Source organism: Callorhinchus milii, unplaced genomic scaffold (genome assembly GCF_018977255.1).
Source record: "Callorhinchus milii isolate IMCB2004 unplaced genomic scaffold, IMCB_Cmil_1.0 Scaffold24, whole genome shotgun sequence".
NCBI classification, from domain to species: Eukaryota; Metazoa; Chordata; class Chondrichthyes; order Chimaeriformes; family Callorhinchidae; genus Callorhinchus; species Callorhinchus milii.
In genome coordinates this window covers 641,672-656,185 of record NW_024704765.1, presented here as the reverse complement: position 1 = coordinate 656,185, position 14,514 = coordinate 641,672, and the positions used below count along the sequence as shown (strand labels likewise).

Here is a 14,514-nt window from a genome sequence, read left to right as displayed (position 1 = left end):
ACACTGGAAACTTGGGAACAATTCTTGTGTTAAACTAAACGTTTAATTAGACCTGGAAAATGTCATGACCCAGAAATTTCTAAGCGTCCATTGTCTTTCCTGTAAATACAGAAAGCATGGGTCCTGTTCTGCCTTTGTCGGCTTTAAAGCTTATTTTAAACCAGTTTATGCACCCCCAATCTGACGTTTATCTGCACCGTTTAAGTTACAATACTGTGGAATGTGGGGCAGAGGAAGCTTAGCGCTTGTTCTATTGATTTTCTGGCTGATCCAGCGGAATCGCCACCAGACTGGTGGGTAGGATTTTCCAGCAGCAAAGCCAGAGCGTCTGTATACACACAAGAAGGCCTTTTAGCACCGGCCAAATCTTTTTACAAAGAACAGAGTGGTTTTATGTGTGTGTCTTTTAAAGAAACGGCTATCTGTATTGGATGTACAGGACACGCTGACAGGGAATCTTTAAAGCCATGTTTATTTATCACTCGGTGATTAAGAGGTTTGTGTGAAAATGTTGTTTTTCACATCCAATCCAAGTACAGCACTAACATTTCTGTGTGAAATAATAATAATAATCCTTGCATTTGGTATAGCGCTTTTCACGTCGGGAGGACGTCCCAAAGCGCTTCACAGAACACACTGTAAAGTGAATTGACTATATTTGTGGGCGAACGCGGCAGCCAATTGCGCACAGCAATGTCCCACAAACAGTCGTAGATTGAAAATGACCAATTTATTATTGTTTTTGGTGTTGGAGGGATTATTATTAGGCTCTGTGTGGAGTAAGGAAACTTGCCCAAGGTTTCGCCCTCTGCCTGGAATTGAACTCAGGTCTCTCGCTTGCAAAGCGAGTGCTCTAACCACTGAGCTACAGGACTCCAGGAAATTAATGATGTAGCAGAGTTTTTAAAAAAAAAATTATAATTGGTATCTTTATTTTGAAGATCACATGACTAGTTCGGATGAAGGTTAGATGTGGAGGAAATATAACCCACATTAACCAGCCGAAAGAGTCTACTTTAATCTGTGTGTCAGCCCGGCTCACTCCCACCTCTGAAGCAGAAGGTTGTGAGTTCAAGCCCCACATTGGGACTTTGAGGTCAAAGTCTAGATTGTTGCTGCAGTTGGAGTGCTGGGGCAGCGGTGCTGCAGTTGGAGGTCCTTTAGATGATACTTTAAACCAGGTGCCCATCTGTGTCTATTCGGGTGGATGTTAAAGATCCCACAGCACCAGTGGAATAAAGAGATGGGGAGGTAAGCGGGGTCTCTTTGGAGCTGAACTGGCTGCAAGGTGACATATCTCGCAATGAAATGTCGGAATCAAGCCAGCCCTCTGGCAGTCTCGGCAGTCTGGTTCTTGAGCCAGGAGGGTCCACAGTATAACAGGGCACTGCTGATGACATCACAGTCAGCCTGGCTCACCGGTAGGACCAAGAATGGCAGACACTGGGGGCATAGAGTCGGCCCAATCATCTATTAACCCTGCAAGGCAAAGCCCGAACAGGTAGGTTGGTCCAAGCTGGACAAGCAGAGGGAAAGCTTGCCAGACAGTGCTATCAATGGCAAGCTATGCGGTTTTAGTTGGTTAGACTTCAACAGTTACCCCAACGCACACTCTGGGTTCCCCCTCAAGCCTTGGTTTTTGCCAACTTGCGCCTAATACTTTCCAGAATTAGGTAATAAGGCTGCATCGCTCCAGGGAGAGAGAGTGCATTCCATTCCAACAATCTATCTCTGGAATTTCCATATGTTGGTGGGATGCATGGAATTCTCAACTTGGTTTGAATACTCTTAAGCATGGTTTCCGCATGTGTCAGACATCCACCTGGGTGACACCCACAAAAATTGGGCTTTAATGGCTTTCCCTTTGTGTAGGTTGGGAGCCGTTTGTTGAGCCCTGGACTTGTTTCCTGAGCTGGCAGCAGCAGGTGGCCAGTCGCCTTCACCCACCGCGCCTCAAGCTGGATCTGCAGGCCAAACAGCGGCTCGACATCAACATCACATCTGTGCTCATAGGTAACGTTCACTGAACATTCAGTCTGAAGCACGTCATCCAACATCCCTCACCAGCCCCACCAACACACTCAAGCCCCGCCTCCTCACAGCACCAGCCCCTCCTTCCCACAAGCGCCCATGCTCCACAAGATCATTTGTTTTATAAACCATAGAATTAAGACCACCGACGTCTGGATTGTTGGGAATTTGACGGCAGCACTTAAAGTGAGGTCCCGCCTGCCTGTTCAGATAAATGGTTAAAGATCTTGTCACCCTATTTGAACGAAAAAGTAAAGCTTTCCCTTGGTGTGCCAGCCAGTAATCCTCCAGATTAGTTCATAATTTACAGTAGGATCTTTCTGTGCTCAAAGTGGCTGCCATATTTGCCAACGAAAGTTACTACGCTTAACTAATCACCTTGAAGCACTATAAGACAGTACAAATATCCACGTTCTTCTCTGTCTTGCGTTACAGAGCAGTGCAAAAGGACAAAGGCCTCCTGGATCGCTGATTACTGCAAACAGGTGGAAAAGGACAGCGGCAGCGCAGGGAGACTCCAATGGAGGACAGGTGTATACATGGATCCATTAATGCTTGGACAGAGTAAGTGCAGGGCACACAGACTCGGCTTTGGATTATTTACGGTGAAGGTTCAGACTGTACAGTCTATTGGGAACGAAAGAGAGAGTGCTGCAACTTTTTATAGAGAAGGAACAGTTGATGGTTTGTGTCAAATTAAACGGGATGTGGACATTAAGCTTTCTATGTCAAAATGAGAAAGGCTAGAGGGAATTATTGTTAGCGTGAGCATTAAGAATCACTTCTTTGGGATTGTTTGCTGTCTTAGTGGCTGCAGTGATCAGTTTAAAACTGAATTGACAATTCTGCTCAGCATCCCCCACCCCAGCGAAGGGGTTTGAGTTTCACAGTCTTGACTAGTAATCTGCCAGTGGGCGACGTGTTCTCCTGAAGAGCACCTCCCGGGATGTTGCACACAGCCTGCCATTCGTTTGGCCCATAGTCACATCAGAGTTGCACCTACTAAGTCAGCAGGGATTGTGTGGGACGGATTAGATTAGTCTAATCAGCTGTAAGAAGTTTTGTGCTCATAAAATTTACAATAGTGTGTCTTATATGATTTGCGTTCTAAGGCCTGAAATTCCACCTGCCTAGTCACCATGAATAAAGACAGTGGGCGGAATGACCATCTCCTGGGCTGTAAATTTCTATGACCTTAGCCTACAAAGACAACTTTCTCTTAAGATTTATGACATCTCAGAACAGTGATCAACTCTGTTCGTCCCCAATCAGCATCATCCACACTACTGGGAAAGATATCAAAGCATCCCTGCCCTTTAAGAAGCTTTTAGACATCAGTCATATGACCCATCCTGTCCAAGCTGCCTATATAGCTGTCACGGTGCTAATCTGTTAGATTTTCTGCGATAGGAAACCGTGCTTTGCACCATCTGTATCCCAGGTGTTTTCCCTTTCCACTTTTAAATCTATAAATATTTTTTAAATAATATTTTCAAAAAACAATTCTCATTCAGTATGATCAGTACTGTAGCCTACTCCACAACCAGAGAGGGACTCATTCACCTTACACATTGTGTTTGCCCTGCGAAGTGTCACTCACAGCTCATGTCCTAGCTGAGGCTTTGGGCCAAGATAACGTCCTCTTCATGGCATGTGATCCATTCCAAGGTTGTCACAGAGCTGATACCAGCTTCTGCCTGTTACATTTTGAATCGCTGGTAAACCTCTGATTACCCTGTGTTTGTTTACAAGCCAGGACTATTTTTGTTTAGCAACTGCACAGTCTCTTGTTTAGCTAATATAATATTCCACACTTCAGCAGGACCATTTATCCAATCAAATAACTGCTGTTTATCTTATCTCTAGCACCACTTTCCCCTCGGAATGCGTTGATAATAAATGAACCTACCATCTCCTTTCCACCTACATCGGGTGTGGGTGAAAGCACCCTCTGATTTTCTGGATTAATGAGGAGTCTGAAAGTGTAACTTCTCAGCCAAGGGGTTTGGATCTGTTGCGGTATAATCTAATGAAGAGGAATGTTTGCCACTGCACTCTGACGCATTCCATGGGCACTTGTCTCATTTCATCTTTTAGAGTAAGATTAAACCACCCATGTTGCGTCTGTGTGCTTGATACTGAATTCTGACCAAGCATTCTAAGGTCAGAAACTGGTCCCAAAAGTCCAATTAAATCTTCACTTAACCAAGAAATTCTGTGAAACTCTTTGAGACTTCTTGAAGATGCAATAAGGAGCTATATCAAATGCAAGGATTATTATTATTGTTAATTTGGAAACCAGTTTTGTTCCTAGAACTGTGGAGTATCGGCCCTACAAATTTCCAAATCTGAAATTAGAAAATGGTTTTGCAGACTAAGGAATTTACTTGGAATTTCAGGGCTCTGGCATCTAAATTAGTTTATGATATTGTTGTGTTAGCTTCAGCTTCTTCCTGTTTCTCCTGTGGATTTTGGCATTCTTTTCCCTTGTCCTTTGCACCATTTCTGTCTCTCTCCCTTCACTGAAAGCTCACGCACTGGTCCTGTCTATCCATTTCAATATCTTTCCTTCTCTGCACATTGACGTTAACCTGCAATAGGCGCAGTACTCATGAAGATCAACTTAAGCTACATCCTATCTAGGCATTGTCAGGACAACATAGGGGTTTAGCTTTGCATGTTACCTTTGACATCTTTCCACAGATGCAAGTTGTTTTTGGGTGATGTTTTCATGACCTGTTTTTCTCCAGGAGTTTGGTGTGCATGTTCCGTTGATGTCTGAATTGTTAATCTTTGTTCTTGTTGTTAAATGGCCTGAAACTCTCAGGATAGCAAGGTATTACACAAATATCTTGTTACAGCACAGGCTCCAATATCCCAGGGGCTGTGTTATAAGGCGAGGCATGGACATTGTCCAACATCTGCATCTTTGGATCACTGCTGACATCACCATCTCTGTGTTGTGCTGGAAGTGTTGCTAACATTTCTTCCCGTGTGTAGTACATGTGTGCAATGCGCAGAAAGTACTCCTGACATCACTACCTTCATGAAGTAGCATTAGTGGTGCTTCCTGTACAGCGCATGTACGTTGTATGCAGGAAGTGATGTTAACAATGCTTCCTGCGCAGGTGTGTGACCTGCAGGAAGTGACATCTGCAGCATCCTGACGACCCGAAAGGTCATCCTATTTTTTGACACGGGCACTGTAACGGTTCCTCCGTGTAATATTTTTAAGGTTGTCGTTAAACCACCTTGAAATTTCTTGGTTCTTACTTTCTTACCTTTCCAGAGCTTCACCTATTGTACCCCCTTGAATGTAATGCAAGTTTGTTCCTTTATGTCCCTGCATGTCTATGTGAGCTAAGCAGTTTCTCTTTTTCTCTAATTGCACCTCTCTTCCTCTGTCAGGCAACCCTCTTGCCTACCTTAGAACTAGAAGCACTGCCAGCCTGACTAACCTAGAACGCCAGATTTTTGCCAGAGGTACTGTACCAGGGAATGATGATCTTGTATAAAATATGTTTTGTGTGATTTAAAATTCACTAATTTCTAGGTTTTATCATTAAAAGTACGGCTTGGTATAGTATTACCCATTTGTATTCTGCTATCTCTCCTGAAAGTGTTTTTGACTCCCTTATACCTGCCACTTTGAGGTACTGTTACTCAAGTGGACATGATCAGGTTGAAGTCTTAACAATCGGTGTCAGGCGGTTGGTTATTCAGTGTGTGGCACGGTGTGGTCGGGGGGGTGGGGGCGATGTGACTGTTTGGCCTGCAAAATATGCAGTCAACTCACTCTACAGAATATTCTGTGAAGTGCTTTGAGATGTCTTGATGACGTGATATAGCACTATATCAAATGCAAGGATTATTATTATTATCTGTTCTCTTGGGAGCAAATCTCCCGAGCACGGTGACTGGATCATGCTGGATCCTTGATTGATGTTTCAATCTCTAATCCTGAGGCCTGTAGTGATGTTTGTACAATCAGCACTCACTGGGCAAGCTCATTGAAGCACTGAGTTATTTTCTCATCAGACCTACTATCTTTTTACTGTCTTTATTTTACAGTTTATTCCATTTGTCTCTTAGACACGATCAGATAGGCCAGGAATCTTCAGCCTTCAAATGGGACTTTTATAAATGCTTGTAAGGTGGCAGCAAGACAAGAGAACATAGGTTCAGGGATGTGAAGGGCAGATATAGGATAGGCATCAGGAAATAGATTTTTACATAAAAGGTAATCAGCTTGTGTCAGTTGGTTGCACTCTCATCTCTGATGCAGAAGGTTATGGGTTCAAGTCCCACGTCAGGTCTTGAGCTCACATTATAGGCTGGCATTCCAGCACACTATTGGGTTAGAAGTCCTTTTGCTGAGAACCCTAACCTGAGGTCTCATCTGCCTTTTCAGGTAGATGTTAATATGGCATGGTGCTATTTGAAGAAAAAAGGGAGTTTCTCCCAGTGGAATGGCCAAAAATCCTCCAGATAAATTTCACTCACTGTGGCCATTTGATGAATCTTGGGTGCATTGCCTACAAAAAACAAAAACACCATCACCACACTTAACAGCATTTTCCCATGAAAAAAGAGCTTTGAAGTGTTTCAACATTATAGACACTATATCAAATGCATGGATTGTTATTAAGTATTCTTATTAATCAACATCTGGAATGGGTTACAAGGATGTGTGATATGGTGGAAACTGCTAATGGAAAGACAAAGAGTGGGTGTCCTGGGAGAGAGAGATCAAAATGGGCAAAGAGCCTCCTTCATCTTCACCTCGCTTGTGATCATTCTTTTATTAGAACAGTTCCAAACTCTCCAGTCCACTCTCCAGATTTTTACCAGCATTTTTTGGTCAGACTGATGTCTGTTTAACTGTATATTTCCAGTCAATGTGAAGACCCATTTGCAAACATCAAGGTAGAGTGGGGCAGACACCGAGAAATATTTGTTTAATCCCCAGCTGCAAAGAGTTTCCAGGAGGCCATTTCACTGGGGCTCCTTTAAAGCACAAGGTGGATGGATAGTCAGGTGGTTGTTCTGGAAGGATTAGACCAATGATTTGCCGACAGGGTGAAACTTTGGGCAAGTTTCCTTACCCCACATGCCTCTGTTTAGCTAGCAATAAGTAGGAACCCAGTTGTTAGTCGATTGGCGGATCTCTTTTCTGGGGATAATAATTCTTCAAAAAAAGCTAATAATAATTTGGTCACTCAATTCACGACTGTTTGTGGGACACTGTTTTGCGCAATTGGCTGCCGCCGCATTTCACCCACAAAATATACAGTCAATTCACTTTACAGTATATCCTGTGAAGCGCTTTGAGACATCTCAAAGACGTGATAAGGCGCTATATCAAATGCAAGGATTATTATTTGATTCATGCGAACTTCTCTCGTGACCTTCCAGTGACTTTGAGCTGGTGCCTCTGAACAGGCACAGAATGAATTGTTTAGTTCTCTATTATAGTTCTTCTACAATGCTTTTCTTTCTCCTTCATGTTGTGCCTCTTAAGGACTAAACTACTTCAGAGGTAATTATTCATTTTACTGTTGACTGTTATCATGGCAAAGAGTTGAACAGAATTTCTAATCCTGTTCATGAATCTTTTTGATTTTTGATAAGCTTTGGTTTAATTTCCATTTCTCCATTGATGACCATAACCCTGGGTTATAATTTGCATTGATATCTCTGGCGTGTAGCGGGAGGATAGGCACTTTCATTCAAAAATGCAAATTGTCTTGAGTTTTATGATATGATCGAGATATATTTTCATCCATTTGTCTTCTCTTTCAGCGGAAAGCAAGATGCCAAAGCGACGGCAGCCATTTGTGCCTTATGCACTCAGGAACCACACTGGTTGCACCATGTGGTTTGCCACTCTAACCACAAGCCCCACCAGGTAACAAACTCACTCCTGTCAGCACTTGTTTCCTCCTCTATTAGAGATGTTGTACTTTGTCTAAAAAAAATCCCTGCCATTTTGGGGGTCGCGGGGGTGGTGGGCTGGGGGAGTGGAGGAGTCTCTTGGGACCTGATATAACTGAAGAGATAGCGAGCAAGACCAGGCAGCTCTGCAGGGACTCCGAAGCATTGTTGATGGTTGACCGGATGTTTGTCTGGCTAATCTATGGAACGTGTCCCTCACCCTACAGGTTTGGCAGCCCAACTGTACGGGTACCAGCTAGGACCACCCAACCCATTTGGGCCTTGACTTGTGCAGTTAATGTGAGCCGAGTGAGAGGATTCCCAGCACCTAGTGACGGGTCTGCTCCCAGCAAGGGCTGACTCCCATTACAAATTGCATCACCAATGGTTAGCTCTGCAGACACAGCAGACCTGTTGGTTTCAGTCGGTGTCACATTAACTGATGACCCTACACAGTGAGTCGACAACATTCATAAAGTGGCGATGTGATTTCAACACAAGTCTGTTGAGCCGTAGATTGTTCTACAGGAGTTGTGCAGTTCTCTGCAGGCACAATCCTGACCATATCTCACTCCATCAATCCAGCCACTGCTTGGCGAGTGGCCTGAGTGTCTTGACTTTCTCCCCCTCCCACAACTGCAGGAGCTTAACATTGCACCCTGGATCAGGGACACCCTCCTTAGCTAAGCTTCGTTCATTCACATTCACAGAATTTAAACTTTAAATAGTCACGTACGTGAGCTAGTGTGTGCCTGAACCAATGAAACTTAGAGTGGAAGGGTTCTTCTGCATGTCCCTTGTTCCCTTCACTCCACCGTCAACGGCCATGCTCTCAGCTATTACGCCATGAAGACTCTCTGTCTCAATCCCTCTGCCTTGCTCCCTCCTTGTCCATCTTCAGATCACACCTGAAGACCTTTGTTTTTGTCTGTGCCTACAGTCATCTTCCCTCTCTCCCTAGCTTGGCGCCGAGTTCTGCCAATGTTAAACGCTCTGAGTTGCTATCCCACTTGAAGGGTTACTTTATAAATGTAAATGTGGTTGTATCTGAGGCCACTGATGTGTGTTGTTGCTGTAATCCATTCTATGTGTTGTAGAGTGGCACTATCACACAGCAGGAGTCCTGGCTACATTCCTGAGACTTCTGGGACAGTCCTTGACGATATGCACAATGTTAGCCAGTGGCAAGAGGTCCTCCCAGGAGAAGAAGTGCCTTTTAAGTTTGAAGCCAGGGAAAAACTACGACACAGGTGAGTGACCAAATTTATAGTTAACACTCGTTCTGTACTCTGTGTGTGTGTGTGTGTGTCTCTCTCTCTGACTAACTTTTGATCTGTCTCTTTTACTCTCTTTCTTTGAGTGTCTCTTCCTGTCATGACAGTAATGTTTGTATTTATATTGACAGACACACTCACGAGCTGAAGATTCACCAGCTTTTAGTCCGCGTGCATGGTTGGGAACAAGTCAGTCCAGTCTCCGTGGATAAAGTTGGTGTTTTCTTCCGCTATGCAGCTCCTGACCGAAACAGCCAGTCTTCCACGGTTAGTGTGGGATGCTGTACGCATATCATTGTTTGATGATATGTACTGACAAACATTTGTTGAATTTCACATGTACACACACTATATAGATGGCATTTCCCAAAGGCATTTATCAAAACCTAAATAGTTCTGAGAGTTCGGGTTAGTGAAGAATTGCTATCCATAACCGTGGTTCAATTCAGCCATTCCTAGTGTAACACTTATCTGTTTTCCTGGCAGGTTGGGAGTCCCATTAGCAAGACCAACATCATACACCCCCATGTCTATGTGAGTATCCATTTGCCATTGAATTTCTAGTTCATCAATAACTTGTGATCGGTGTCACTTTAGCGTTGCCCTGTGTAATTGCGTCAAACCTAAGTGTATCTGATTTCTACTTACCGCCAGTGACCGTACAGTGTGTGTGTGCGCACATGTGTTTGTGTGCGCGCAGGCTTGCGTTTTCACAGACACCTCCTGACATGAAAGGCACTTTACCAAAGATTGTTATTATTGTTACGATTCTGTTGCCTAATATATTGTGATCTTGTTGTCTGTCTCTGTCTCTCTCTTCCCCTGTAGTTCTCGGCTTTGCCCCCGGTGCGGGTGGTGTTCTCGGTGACGTTGGAGGGCAGTGCCAGGAAAGTCATAACTGTGCGCTCGGCACTGATAGTGAAAAACAAGCTGGAGGTGCCCATGGAACTCCGGCTGGACAGCCCTTCAGCTCCAGACAGTAAGTGGTTACAGACTTACTTGTCAGCATATATATATAGTATCATAATAATCCTTCAATTTGATATAGCGCCTTATTAACTGTGTATTTTGGGGGCCAAACATGTTTGTGTCTGTCCCAGTGATTGTCAGACGTGTCACAGTTGAGCCTCATCCGCCCATAAATATACAGTCAATTCACTTTACAGTATATTCTGTGAGGCGCTTTGAGACGTCTAGAAGACGTGATAAGATGCTGTATCAACTACAAGCTTTACTATGTTATTATTATCCTGTCCTTCATCAATCGGAGGTGACTTCATGCATTTTCTAGTTTTCAGCTCTTATTTTTGCTTCAAAACAAATTGTGTAAACTTGTATGTGCCTCAAAACTAATTGAAGCTTCTTGAATGAACAATTGAATTTTTCCCGTTGATAACGTGAAAGCCAACAATACATGAAGGAAGCCCACTGTCCAAGCGATGAAGACGTTACAAACAGAGTAATCTCACTGGCTGTTCCTTCCTCTCCTGCCCCTTTCAGAGCCTGTGGTGCTACCAGCAGTGTTACCAGGAGACTCGTTAGCAATCCCCTTGCATCTAACGTCGTGGCGTCTGCAGACCAGGCCCAAGGCTCTGGGCTTATTCTTCTGTAAAGCCCCCATCCATTGGACCAACGTCTCGAAAGTGGGTGAGGTGAACAGCAGCAAGCGGGAGTGCCACTCTGCTGATTGCGATGACAGCTGCTGCTACAGGTAAACGCTGCTGTGCGGGTGTTGTCGGCTGCTTCAAGTTATTTCCATCCCCAAGTGGCTTTGTGGTCAGCTTGAAGCAGCTATTTGATCCAGACAGTGCTCTCAATGACAAGTTGTGCGGTTTTAGCTGGTTGGACTCAAGCAGTTACCCCGCAACGCACATGCTCGGTTTCCCCCAAACCTTGGCTCTTGCCAACCTGCGCCTAATACTTTCCGGAATTAGGCAATCAGGATGTGTCCCTCCAGGGAGAGAGTGCATGTTCCATTCCAACCATCCGTCTCTGAGATTTCTACGTGTTGGTGGAATGCATGGAAATCTCAGCTTGGTTTGAATACTCTTTAAGCACGGTGATGGGTTTCCGCATGTGCCAGACACCTGCTGGCCAAACAAAATGATGGCGCCTTACATGGTGAAACATGTTGAAGCACATTATGGTAATTAAAGTATAGTGACTTTTTTGGGCAAACACAGGCAAGCCCAGGAAGGTGCTGCAAACAGCAACAGTCATCAGGTGAATAACCAATTGGTCCAGAGGATTATTGCCCTGAAAATCAGCAGAAATTCCTCTTTCATCCATTGCATTGGGATCTTTATCTCTTACCTGCACATGCAGTTGAGACCTTGATTTAACTTTGCATCCAAAGGACAGACCACCACCCCACAGTTCTGTGTTGGAACATATTCCTGGACTGTGAGTTCAAAGTCCTATTGTGGTGCTTTGGAAGTCACACACATCATGCTTTATTGGGAGAATGTCTCAAACTGCTTCACCAGATTTACTCCAAAGTGGAGTGACTGTTTTATAATATAATAATCCTTGCATTTGATATAACGATTTTCACGTCTTCGAGACGTCTCAAAGCGCTTCATAGAATATGCTGTTAAGTGAATTGACTATATTTGTGGGCGAAACGCTGCAGCCAATTGCGCACAGCAGTGTCCCACAAACAGTCGTGAATTGAAGTGACCAATTTATTATTGTTTTGTTTTTTGGAGGGATTATTATTCGGCGTGTGGAGTAAGGAAACTTGCCCAAGGTTTCACCCTGCCAGGAATTGAACCCAGATGTCTTGCTTGCAAGGCGAGTGCTCTAAGCACTGAGCTACAGGAGCTACAACCAAATTATGGCAGCCAATTTGCACAAGGCGACATCCCACAAATAGCTGTGAAGTGAATGACCAGATTTTTATCTGGCACTCTCCATCATTTTTGTTGTTTTTAAACAGTATCCTCATAATCCCACTCCACTGCCAGGCAGTCACACTGTCCACCACAGCCAATCTACTGTCCTTATGGCTGCCTGGCTAGAGTAACAGAGCGGGAAGGGCTCCCTAGGAACCAGTTGGTAATTAGGATACTGACTGGTCTTTCTTTTCAGGTTCTCTCTTTTAAACACACGTTGTTCCCTTTAAAACTGCACTAGTTAACAGAAGGCAGATTATCCAGGCATGCCCCCTCTTCCCCCACACCCCCATTAGCTAGGAGCTAGGGCTGTAGAGCAGCAAACTTACTATTAGTTTTTGAACAAAGTGAAATGTTTTGTGTTTTAAATCTAGGTTTTGTGTCGCTATTAAGAAAGAGAACTACCCTGACTACTTGCCTTTAAACATGGTGTCTGGCAATGCCATGCAGGTGTTCCGACAGCCTGGCCACACAGTCTACTTACTGCCCACCATGGTCCTAACAAACCTACTGCCCTGCGAGCTGTGCTACTACATCAAAGGCACCTCCATCAGTGGCCCGCTGAAACGAGGGAAGGATGCAGTGCTGCACACAGCTGACACCTCACAGAACATCGAGCTCGGTGAGACCTGAGATTGTCCCTTGGTTTTGCATTTCACTTGCCTTAATCTCATGGGAAAGGAGAGAACTTTGGCTTAATTTAAGGGAACCACGATTTAAAAATTATACATAGTTAAACTAACAAAGAACTATTTCCTTATGTTTTTTCACTGGTGCTTGAAAATAGCTTGAAAGAATGATTTGATTTGATTTGATGGGCTCTTATGAGTTATTTCACCCGTATCATAAAGGAAGTTAGTGAAGTTTGTCTGGATGAGCAGTGATTGTGGTTTAGATACAGAATGCTGCTATTAAATAGTTTATTTCACAATGGAATGCACCAATAAACCATATACATTTACTAACAGAAGAAGGGCATTTGGCCAATTGTGGCTCTTTTAAAGAGCAATTCTTTCAGCCCGTTTACAACAACAGCTTGCATTTATGTAGCGTCCTTCTAGCAGGGTAGTGCTTGGCATTGACAGAGCACGACACCAATCATGTGGCAGTTGACCGTAAGCACGGTCAAAGAGGAAGATATTCAGGAAGGTATTCATCTGAAGATGAGGAAGCAAGGGGCAAGGCGGAGGGAAAGAGGAAGAGTGTTTCAGAGGTTTGGAGTATAGTGGCTGAGGTGGAGGTAGGCAGTCCTGGTCAGGGACCGGATGTGGGGAAGGAAGGAGAGCTGTGGGTCGAACTTGACGCATAAATTACGCTCCAGTTCAGTGAGGCTGAGGGATAGGCCAGGGAGGTTGAGGAGGTCGGAGCCACACAACCGAAGATATTGATGGGAGCCAAGGAATATGGCTTCCATCTTGTCGCCATTTAGTTGCAAGCCGTTTACGCTTAGCCAGGCCCTGATGTCTGCCGGACAAGCTGACACAACATCAGCCTTACCTACCCTTTCCCCATACCTCATGCAGGTCCTCTTCAATAAGAAAAACTCATACAAGAAGACTGTTCTCAAAACCCTTGCTTTTTTTCATTCTCGTCAGGAATTACATTGGAAAATTTCCCCACGTGCAAAGAGCTTCTGATCCCAGCAGGAACCGCTAACTACTACGTCCGTATGCGACTCTACGACACCAAAAAGCGGCTGCTGAACTTGAGCATTCGGATCGTGTGCAGAGCAGAGGGCTCTTTGAAGATGCTCATCTCTGCCCCTTACTGGCTTCTGAACAAAACAGGTCAGAACAAAGGGCAAAAACCCCAAATTACAAACGGACACGGCTACAGATATTGTATTGAGATGAATTTGCGGAGAGATGTTCACAGGTCCGCTGGCTGTGATTCCTTCCCCCAGGGCTGCCACTCATTTTCCGTCAGGACAACGCCAAGGCTGACGCCGCTGGGCAGTTTGAGGAGCACGAGCTTGCACGCAGCCTGAGCCCCCTACTCTTCAGCTTCGCAGACAAGGAACAGCCCAACATGTGAGTACACCAACAATAACAACTTGCATTTATATTGCGCCTTTCACAAGGGGTACGATCTCCGTCACTGAGCCGCTTAAATAATAATAATCTTTGCATTTGATATAGCGCCTCATCATGTCTTCGAGACGTCTCAAAGTGCTTCTCAGAATGTACTGTAAAGTGAGTTGACTGTATATTTTGTGGGTGAAGCACAGCAGCCAATTGCGCACAGCAGCGTCCCACAGTCGTGGATTGAAGTGAGCAATTTGTTATTTTTTAAAACACTAGAAAGGTAGGATGAAAAGTTTTTTTTCAGGCAATTTCACAAGCTCCTTGTTTCAATTAAACACTCAAGACAGCAGAGCCCAA

At 44.4% G+C, this 14,514-nt stretch overlaps 1 protein-coding gene across 1 annotated transcript in view; it reads left to right on the top strand.

Moving 5' to 3' along the window:
- Nucleotides 1-14,514, top strand: part of vps13d (vacuolar protein sorting 13 homolog D) — a 123,548-nt gene that overhangs the window by 52,997 nt on the left and 56,037 nt on the right. Inside the window, exons 37-48 of the mRNA XM_042343811.1 lie at nucleotides 1,873-2,013; nucleotides 2,467-2,595; nucleotides 5,440-5,514; nucleotides 7,834-7,939; nucleotides 9,063-9,215; nucleotides 9,371-9,506; nucleotides 9,726-9,773; nucleotides 10,068-10,218; nucleotides 10,740-10,950; nucleotides 12,508-12,755; nucleotides 13,729-13,920; nucleotides 14,037-14,163. Coding sequence (XP_042199745.1) covers nucleotides 1,873-2,013; nucleotides 2,467-2,595; nucleotides 5,440-5,514; nucleotides 7,834-7,939; nucleotides 9,063-9,215; nucleotides 9,371-9,506; nucleotides 9,726-9,773; nucleotides 10,068-10,218; nucleotides 10,740-10,950; nucleotides 12,508-12,755; nucleotides 13,729-13,920; nucleotides 14,037-14,163 — 1,717 coding nt within the window. The remainder of the gene's footprint in view (nucleotides 1-1,872; nucleotides 2,014-2,466; nucleotides 2,596-5,439; nucleotides 5,515-7,833; nucleotides 7,940-9,062; nucleotides 9,216-9,370; nucleotides 9,507-9,725; nucleotides 9,774-10,067; nucleotides 10,219-10,739; nucleotides 10,951-12,507; nucleotides 12,756-13,728; nucleotides 13,921-14,036; nucleotides 14,164-14,514) is intronic.